The following is a 9,872-nucleotide window of genomic DNA, read 5'->3' as shown; positions in this document are numbered from 1 at the left end:
AAGTATATTTAATTAATTTGTAGTCATTAATTAGTTATTATTAATATTTTTAATGATGTAAAATTATGAAATAGATCATCATCAGTGGAAAAAACATTTAAGAAAATAAAGTGTAATTTTTTACCTTTAATTCTTTAAGTGGAACTAAAATTAAATAAGAGAGAGAAAACAATGAATAATTAGATTCAACACTTACAGCATCTAATTTTTTTTTTACTGAAAATGATCCACTCCGATAAAATTATATCTAATGATATAAAATTGGAAGAGTTTCAAGTGTACCAGGAACATCGGTGTTCCAGTTGTTTTAACCGTTGATCTAAATTATAAAAAAATATATAATATATATTAATTAAAATTAACGGTTAAAACAACTGGAATACCGGTGTTCCCGTTACACCTGGAATTTTTCCTATAAAATTACACATTTTTTTCTGCTAGTTAATGAAAACACCGACTCCTTAGACTTTGTGTATATAGAAAACCGTGTGAAAATAAATGAAAGTAGAAGTGCAATTCCCCTTGAAATTAATTTTGGTGAAGAGCCCAAGCAATAGCAGCAGCATTTCAACTGTAACTCCAATTCCCCTTAAAAACTTTGCATGCTTCAATTCCCTTTTTCTTTGATAAACCAAACGCCATTTATTCCATGCATCTTCCCTCACTCACTCTCCCTACGTATAAATACACACACTTGTTCCTTATCCCCACTACTCGCATCTCATTTTACCATAACCATTTTGTTTACACTTGAGAGAAACTAATATGGTGGGAACAGCAAAGAAAACCAGGAGAACCAACAAAGATGACTCACTTGCAGTAGTACATGGAGAAAACCCTGAACCTGTTTCAACTATTATTGCTCCTATTGTCTCATCCTACAATGAGAAGATTCGTCCTATTCTTGATGCTGTTGAGAATCTCAGGAGACTCAACATTGCCAAGGAAGGGATTCAGCTTCCAACCATTGTTGTTGTTGGTGATCAAAGTTCTGGCAAGTCTAGTGTGCTTGAATCTCTTGCTGGCATCAGCTTGCCACGTGGCCAAGGCATATGCACCAGGGTTCCTCTTGTTATGAGGCTCCAAAGTCATCTTTCAAATCCTGAACTCATGCTTGAGTTCAATGGCAAGAGCATCTCAACAGATGAAGACAATGTGTCTGATGCTATCAACATTGCCACTGAAGAACTTGCTGGAAATGGCAAAGGGATATCAAACACCCCTTTGACATTGGTGGTGAAGAAAAATGGTGTTCCTGACTTGACAATGGTGGATCTTCCTGGTATTACTAGGGTTCCTGTTCATGGCCAGCCTGAAAATATCTATGATCAGATCAAGGATATTATCATGGAGTATATTAAGCCTGAAGAGAGCATTATTCTGAATGTTCTTTCTGCTACCGTTGATTTTACTACTTGTGAATCCATAAGAATGTCTCAGTCTGTGGATAAAACTGGTTTGAGAACCTTGGCTGTTGTAACAAAAGCTGATAAGTCTCCTGAAGGCTTGTTGGAGAAGGTAACTGCTGATGATGTTAACATTGGTCTTGGTTATGTCTGTGTCAGGAACAGGATTGGCGATGAATCTTATGAGGAGGCGAGGATTGAAGAAGAGAGGCTTTTTGAGTCTCATCCAATGCTTTCAAAGATTGACAAATCCATTGTTGGTGTTCCTGTTCTGGCACAGAGGCTAGTTCAGGTTCAAGGCATGATCATATCCAAAACTCTACCAGAAATTGTAAAGAAAATCAATGAGAAGCTGACTTACAATTTATCTGAGTTGGATAAGTTGCCTGTGAATCTGACTTGTGTTGCTGATGCTATGACTGCATTTATGCATATCATTGGTTTATCCAAAGAGTCATTGAGGAAGATTCTTCTGAGAGGGGAGTTTGATGAGTACCCTGATGAAAAGAATATGCACTGCACTGCAAGGTTAGTTGATTTGCTGGATTCATACTCTAATGATCTTCAAAAGTTCTCTGAAAAAGAGGCCACGAAAGATTTTCTCATGGACGAGATTAGGGAGCTGCAAGAAGCTAAATGGATTGGTTTGCCCAACTTCATGCCAAGAACTGCTTTTCTATCAATACATCAGAGGAAGGTTAAGGCAATTGCTCACATGCCAATTGATTTTGTTCGTAATGTGTGGGAATATTTGGAAACTGTTGTGAGTTCTGTTTTGATGCGTCATTGTGAGAGTTATTATCAGCTTCAGGTTTCTACACGGCGTGCCGGCCAGTCTCTTATCTCCAAGATGAAAGAGAGTTCTATTAAGCATGTCTTGGTTGTTGTTGAAATGGAGAAGCTGACTGATTATACCTGCAACCCTGAGTTCATTGGAGAGTACAAGAAGTTGATTTTGCAGCAAGATGGTTTTGTAAAAGCTGTTTTGGATCATCAGAATAATCAGACTTCAAAGGTGAAGCTTGAAGGTGTTGGAGAAATCGATGTTGCTCATCTGAAGCAATATTCCAGTATGCTTACTCAAGCTTTTGACTTAAAAGTGAGGATGATTGCTTACTGGAGGATCGTACAGAAGAGGTTCATTGATAGCATTGCGATGCATTTGATGCTAAGTATCCACAATCTTGTGAACAAAGACCTGGAAAAAGAAATTGTTCATGACTTGATGTCACCAAAGGGTGGTGGAATTGAAAGGCTGCTGGAGGAGTCACCTTCCATTGCAGGGAAGCGTGACAAGCTGAATAGGAGTGTCAAGGTGCTCAGGGAATCCAAAGAAACGGTTGGAAATCTTATGGTTAGGATTGGAACATATGGTGATTAGATATGTTGGCCTTTCTTGGAATGGAGCACTTTTTGTAATTTGAATGTGTCTTTTAATATTTGTGTCAATGAAAATAGTTTGTAGTTTATAATTTTGAAAGTTAATGTTTTCTTTAGACAAAAATATACTAGAACAATATTGAAGATTTCAAATGCAGTATTCATCCTATACACAAGTTTATACTAGAGTGAAAAATGGCCAAATGCAAGTCTTCTATATGCTAAAAAAGCCTAAACTATTGATCATTAAAATTGTGCTTCCCTATGATTTTGAGCATATTTCATGCATGTCATTGCCAGAGACTGAGGAAGAAGTAGGTACAAAATATCCTATTAAACTGCCTGTTTTGCTTGAAGACAAACTTTGATTTTCACCGTGTTGATAGATGTCTCTTATGGCTCTAAACCTTAAATCTTCACGAAAAAAAGATTCCGGTACAACATCTGGGATGCTAGTTTTTTCTTCAAGCATGTTCACAACCTCTGACATTGTAGGCCTAAGAGACGGCGATACATTCGTACACAGCAGAGCTACTTTCAACATGTTTTCTGCTTCGGTTGGGTTCACCTCTAATCCCAGCCTTTCATCAACCAGTGCCATTATGTTTTCAGTGGATTGAAGATGAAATGCCTGCAATGTTAATAATTATTATCTTTGTTATACAAAACTGATGTTTGCATTGGATAGCTATCAAAAGAACAAGATGGTTTTGGTTTACAATGACAAACATGGAAAAGAGATAGTAACATAGTAGAATACCTTATCTAAAAGACAAAGACAATCATCACTTGGCATGTAACTTTTATTGTTCTTTCCACTGACAATTTCCAAGACCACAATTCCATAACTGTATACATCAGCCTTGTAAGACAGGTGACCCCATAATGCATATTCCGGTGCCATGTATCCTCTGCAAAACAAAAAAGAACAAATTCAGTTCATAATAATAAAAACATTACTCAGATTTTGTATTGCCAGGTGACAGATAACTCACACTGTTCCTGCCACTCTGGTGCTGATGTGAGTCTCTTCCTCTTCATCAAGCCTAGCCAACCCAAAATCGGATATTTTAGGGTTTAAGTTCCCATCCAGTAACACATTAGTAGATTTGATATCTCGATGAACAATCTTGAGTCTAGATTCTTCATGAAGAAATGCAAGACCTTTTGCTATGCCAATACAGATTCTATGCCTTGTTGACCAATCAAGTTTAAGCTGATTCTCTGAGCCTACAGAATGAACAAAATGAAGTTGTAAAAAATTTCTATTTCTGCTGCTGAATTTGTTGATTGAACTGCTGGTATACTTACTGAATAAAGCATGAGCCAGGCTATTATTTTCCATGTACTCATACACCAGCATTAGTTGATTGTTTTCAATGCAAAATCCATGAAGTTTCACAAGATTAGGGTGTTGCAAACAAGATATCATGGCTATCTCATTTAAAAATTCACGATTCCCCTGCCGTGACTTCGAAGAAAGCTGTTTGACCGCTACCCAAGTACCATCGGATAACTGACCCTGAAATCCAAATGTTATTCAGAACTTTACATGCTGAGTCCAAACAACAAAATTCTGTGTGCCTTGCAAGAAGTGTGTTCACTCTTTAATACCTTGTAGACAGGACCAAAACCACCTTCCCCAATCTTGTTAGCAGGAGAGAAATCATTTGTGGCAGCTCTAATTTGTTCTAATGTATATGTCCCTGTCTGATTATATTGTCCATCAACACCTGTCCAATAAGTCAACCAAAAAAATATGAATGTGTGCCAGTGAAATAAAATATTGTAGTTTGGGAAATCTTTTGCACTACCTGACCTACTTCACCATGCAATATATCTCATATGGTCTATCATTATTTCATTACCAAGCCGGGATCCCTTAGCCAGCTTCCCGGATGCTAAGGCTATGTGGTTGATTTTAGATGCTTAAAGTCAGATATCACTCTAGCAAATTAAATGAACGAATTTTGGAATGATGTGAAAATGAAGGTATTCACCTTTTTCTGTCCTAATTATTCCTTTGAAGAAGTGTTTCCACCAAAGAATCCCTACTATAATAAGGACTAGGCAAAGAGCTGTAATTCCAAATCCAACTCCAACTATTATATAATTCACTGCTTTCTTTTGGACTGAACAAGGTTTAGAATCTGCAGGAGAAAAGAAGAAAACCATAAGCGAGTTGTCCTTATCAAACTTTCATGCACTAGCACTAAAAGGGAATACTGTCAAAGTATTTAGATATGAAGCCTCCAGTTCAATGTGAAGATGTTGTGATCAAATGTTGCTTAGGCTGATATGACTCACTAGAAACAATAGAGAAAGCTGATATGAGGGGACCATAAGCTGCAGGATAAGGAACCCTTTCAGTTCCCTTGCCAGCATAGTAGAGTCGGATCTCTAGAATATTGTCTGTTACGCTGACATTAGGAATTGTTGCTATATATGGTTTTTGAGCACCATGTGCTTTCTCTTCAATGTTAAAATCCTTCAAAACTAGTCCATCCTGAAACAGACCAATCTTTTTAAGTCCTGATTTGGACAACAAAACATATTAACTTCATTTTGACTGATACCTGGACATAGATATCGAATAAGCGTTTCCCAAGACTGTTACATGTCCTATCATTAGTAAACTGTATTTCTGCAAAGTGGAGCTTTACTGTATAGTTCCCATTTTCCAAGCAATAATGGAAATAGGTGAGCGAAATAGGGGACACTCGTGCCGTTGCATATAATTCAGACAAATTTGAAGGTGACAATGTCTTGGTGTAACGTGTATTTTGGATGTCATCATCATCCATGAAGTCACCAGTGCTGCTAAACCCCCAAAGCTTTTTAAGGTCATTATAATATTCAGCAGTACCACCCGGCACACTATCCCCTATATAAAGGATATTTTGACCATTTTCTTTCATCATTACATCCTTTCCACCACTATTCACATGCAAACAGCTTGAGTCTGATACAGTATTAAATTGAAAGTTACATATATATAGAAATGAAAAATCATAGAATAACTAAGAGCATCCATGATAATGCATCTTCTGAGATGATCATCATGTTAACATTCCAAAGTATTAAAGAGCCCATACTTACATCTAGGACACTTAAAGGTCTTTGAACATGGGAGAACATCCTGTCTGTCGAAAATCAAGAGCAAAAATGATATCACCAGAACTCCATTTTGCAACATAGTTGAACAGTAAATTATTGAAAGATGAAAGAATTGAAAACTTACAATTTTGTGGTCCCCAAAGAACTCCGGAACAAGTTTAAGTTTAAATTCCTGACAAACTCAAACAAGGTGAAACCATCATCAGTTTACTACTAATAGCATCAAATTTGAAGATACTTTACTAATACTTCAAAATATTTTGCATTTCTAACAAGTTATCTTGACAAGCAGATTGCCCAGGTCCTTGCCACGTAAGGTTGTTATAAGAAAGATCACTGCATAAGAAAAATGAGAAAGAGATGTTATCAGTAATGAAATGAACAATTTCATCATACCAACATGCACACAATTCATATTCAACTAGCGAAGAATTCATCCAATAAAATGACTGTTAAGAGACATACACATTGCCTCCCGCCGCCAAGATTGAGTCAGGTACATTACCAGTTAGTTTGTTGCCAGTTAGGAAGCTGGGGAAAAAAAGTGTTACTATTTACATTTGAACACTGCAGTATATTCTAAAATTTATATAAGCATACTCACATAAAAGTCATTGGTGCTGCAGGTTTGATAGTTGGAATTTCGCCAACCAACTGATTAAAACTCACATCCCTACAAAATTTGAAATAAATTTCCAAACTAAGAAGCTTGTGTGCTTACTATTCTGAAATACAGTTATGGTAGTATACTACTAAGTTTTGTTCTTGTGAATCACCAAGTTATATGAAGCAACGTTATGTAATTTGCTCTTGAAAGCAAATACTAGTTAATGAATATGCTGTTTAAAACAGCATCCAAGAAACAGTAGATGCAGCCTAAAATGATAAAAATAGGAAAGCAGGGAAACCATTTCATTTTACACTTAATTATATATGTTAATATAAGCTGTGGTGGCATATACATATGTATCTTTCATGGACATTTATCAATGAACATGTTTTGATGTTACCCCCCTATTTATTCTAGCATACTAGAATTTTCACTTCAGAATTATCACAGAACTCTTTAAAACTAACACAGCTTTGCATATTACCTTAATAACTTTTAGATTCCTCTAAACACTAGTCCCATTTCTTGTGGACAAAAGGATCCATCTCCTTATACAACAGCATTTTATCAGGTATGAAAAAATGAATAGGATGCAGGAGCATAATATTTTTATATACCAATCTATGTGTGTCTGTGTCTGTGTATGCATCTATATATACATGGGAAAGTATGTCCTATTGATGTATCAAGGGGTAGAGAGTTATGATAGTTGAATTTGATCCCAGTAACAAAAGAACTAAGAAGGGAAAAAAAAAAAAGAAAAAGAAAGAAAAACCTTAGGCATCAAAAAAGAAGGGGAAATCAAATGTCTTACAGCATTTTCAAATTCTCCATTTTCCAGATGTCACTAGGAATCTCTCCAGTAATATTGCAGTTTCTCAAAACCCTAAATGAAAAAGACTGGATTAGTTTAAATCAAACAATGGTAGATAATGTGGCATCTACTTTAAACCCATAGAAGATTGAACTCAACATACAATCTTCTCATTTTTTTCATGCTGCTTAAAACTGGAAAATCCTGACTTGGACCATCTATGTCACTAATCCTCCTGTATAATATTCACCACAATGAGCTAAATATGATGAACTGGAGGGAAAACATTACAGAAACTAACAGTATAAATTTTACTTACAAAATAGTTAAATTACTCAAAAGAGATATATTTGATGGGATTGGTCCCTCCAGTCCACTTGCATGCATCTCTCTTCAAATATGTACATATTTATAGCATATTGTGAAGACTTGCCACATAGATAGAATATTTTGTAAAAAGAAAAAAAAAGAGCTAAATGCAATCTCACAGTCTTTGAAGTAGCTTCCAGTTCTGAATGAAGCTGGGTATTTTTCCACTGAAACTATTATCACTTATCCTACTGCAATGCATGATGAGAAGATATTTATCAATAAAAGTGACAGCATTTATTTTATAAAGAAAAATATCAATAGAAACTTACAACTCTGTCAAATTATGTAATAGAGCAAATGTCTCTGGTAGGGTCCCAGACAAATTATTGGATGATAGAACCCTGCATGATGGAGTATGACATAAAAACATTGTTCTTTGCAATAAAATACAAGGGTCTTAGAAAATAAATAGAAATTCATTGTCTTACAATCTTTGCAGGTTAATCAGATTTCCAAGTTGAGAGGGTACATGACCAGATAATTGGTTTGCTTCAAGGTCCCTAATTTGAGGTGAAAGAATGATAAATGCATTATACCCTTAATAATGCTCAAAGAAATAACACTATTGGACTTCAATCAAAGTAAATCTCCACAAGATAAATGTATGAGAATAATCTTACAGGTTCACTAGAGTTGTAATATTTCCCAACTCCTTAGGAATCTCCCCCGATAAACGATTAGCCATTAGAGCACTGCATAATTTTGTTGCATTCATTAAAAGAAAAAATACAAGTTGTTGGATGCAAGCTTAATTAGTTGATAAGAACTTACATTGTAGTCAGTTTCATTGAAGCCCATTCCTTTGGGATGGTACCATTTAGGTAGTTGAGAGAAAGATCACTATAATGAGAGAATTTTTTTTCATTTAAATTAACAAATCAAGAAGTTAAAGTAACTATATTTTAATATAGAATAACTAATGGAGCATTTTAAGGTGTACATAGTTCATACATTTCTCTGAGGTAAGGAAGCTTAACCATCTGAGGTGGAAGAGTGCCAGGAAGATTGTACCATTTGAACTCACTACAAAAAGGGGAAAAAAAAGTATCAAAATGAATATACATGTTAGACTCATTCTGATTGTGTTCCAACAAAGTTGACAATGAATTGGATTCCTCATATCCATGACCAAAGGGAAATTAAAAATTTGAACACATAAACAGCTAGCTATATCAGAATATAAATGACTCTGTAGCAATCAGATATGAAAAAGAGATTTTTACATCCTTACTACATGAGAGAAGTTGTCCTTTTCAGGATGGTACTCACAACCAATGCTGCTTTTAGCTTCACTGGGTGGCTCTAATGTCACCTTTTTAATTTGACAAGTATCACCATCAAATTCCCAGTGGGTGACACCCATCATGGTAGTGATTTCTCCAAGAGCATCAACTGGAAAACATTTCAGGATGATATAAGAAAAGGAAACAAAATAACAAACAATGTTTGAAGTCCACAAGGCTGGATTAAGGTATCTCCTTAATTATGATGATCCAACATTATAACTAACTAACATGGCTGCAGAGCAGTTAGAACAAACAGATGATCCCAGTTAGATAAAATAAATGTTCTTAGTTCTTACCTTCTTCCTGTGGTAATTTGGATTCTGCAAACCTCATCCATCTGAAACAACTCAAAGCAATGATTGATAAAGCAAAGAAGATTCTGAATTCCATGCTCTCAGATGCAAAAAGTGTTGGTTTTTATATTCAAAGTTGGTTCCTTTTTTATATGAGCTATCTAAGAACTGTGCAGTGAGGACTTAATCAGAAAGAAGCCACAAAAAGACACATGCATTTGTATTATTATATTGTATCATACATTTGAATACAATGCTACGAACTAGCAAACAAGCAACCTTCTTTTCCAACAAAAGCATTACCGGCCATAAATGGTGTAAGAGGAATTGGATATTATCTCTTTGTATATCATGGTGCCACAAACTGTAGTAAATGCAGAATTGTGGGACCTCTATTCCATTATTGCAATTACAACTTTCTATTCTACCATGTAATGATGATAACCAACACTATCTTGGATGGCATACTTTAATTAATTAAATAACTTTGCTATGGAAAATATTAATTTTGATTCACATACAAAATATGATACATAGGAGGGGTGTTTGCATCGGTTTAAAAATAAAATAAAATAAAATAATTTGATGTAAAGT

General features: G+C 35.3%; 2 protein-coding genes across 8 annotated transcripts; one reads left to right on the top strand and one right to left on the bottom strand.

The window, feature by feature from the left end:
* Positions 455 to 3,115, top strand: LOC107634041 (dynamin-related protein 4C-like). Its single transcript, XM_016337626.2, has one exon. The coding sequence runs from the start codon at positions 766 to 768 to the stop codon at positions 2,785 to 2,787; it is 2,022 nt and encodes a 673-aa protein (XP_016193112.1). The 5' UTR covers positions 455 to 765; the 3' UTR covers positions 2,788 to 3,115.
* On the bottom strand, positions 2,913 to 9,646 carry LOC107632155 (probable LRR receptor-like serine/threonine-protein kinase RFK1). 7 transcript variants are annotated; one of them, XM_016335825.2, is made up of 25 exons: positions 9,582 to 9,646; positions 9,282 to 9,322; positions 8,923 to 9,091; positions 8,651 to 8,722; positions 8,471 to 8,539; positions 8,320 to 8,391; positions 8,128 to 8,199; positions 7,969 to 8,040; positions 7,816 to 7,887; positions 7,647 to 7,718; positions 7,491 to 7,562; positions 7,328 to 7,399; positions 6,508 to 6,576; positions 6,369 to 6,434; positions 6,177 to 6,239; positions 6,028 to 6,075; positions 5,886 to 5,929; positions 5,363 to 5,748; positions 5,094 to 5,292; positions 4,787 to 4,936; positions 4,401 to 4,519; positions 4,098 to 4,308; positions 3,782 to 4,016; positions 3,547 to 3,697; positions 2,913 to 3,417 (listed from the first exon to the last, which is right to left on the bottom strand). In XM_016335825.2, exons 1-25 carry the CDS (start codon positions 9,629 to 9,631, stop codon positions 3,049 to 3,051), a joined length of 3,015 nt encoding a protein of 1,004 aa, XP_016191311.1. In that variant the 5' UTR covers positions 9,632 to 9,646; the 3' UTR covers positions 2,913 to 3,048. The 7 variants fall into 7 exon arrangements, with proteins under 7 accessions (XP_016191311.1, XP_016191312.1, XP_016191308.1 ...); XM_016335826.2 differs by having other exon boundaries at positions 9,521 to 9,593; XM_016335822.2 differs by lacking the exon at positions 9,582 to 9,646 and having other exon boundaries at positions 9,282 to 9,575.

Source organism: Arachis ipaensis, chromosome B03 (assembly GCF_000816755.2).
Source record: "Arachis ipaensis cultivar K30076 chromosome B03, Araip1.1, whole genome shotgun sequence".
In the NCBI taxonomy this organism is placed as follows: Eukaryota; Viridiplantae; Streptophyta; class Magnoliopsida; order Fabales; family Fabaceae; genus Arachis; species Arachis ipaensis.
This window is presented reverse-complemented; position numbering and strand designations above follow the sequence as displayed.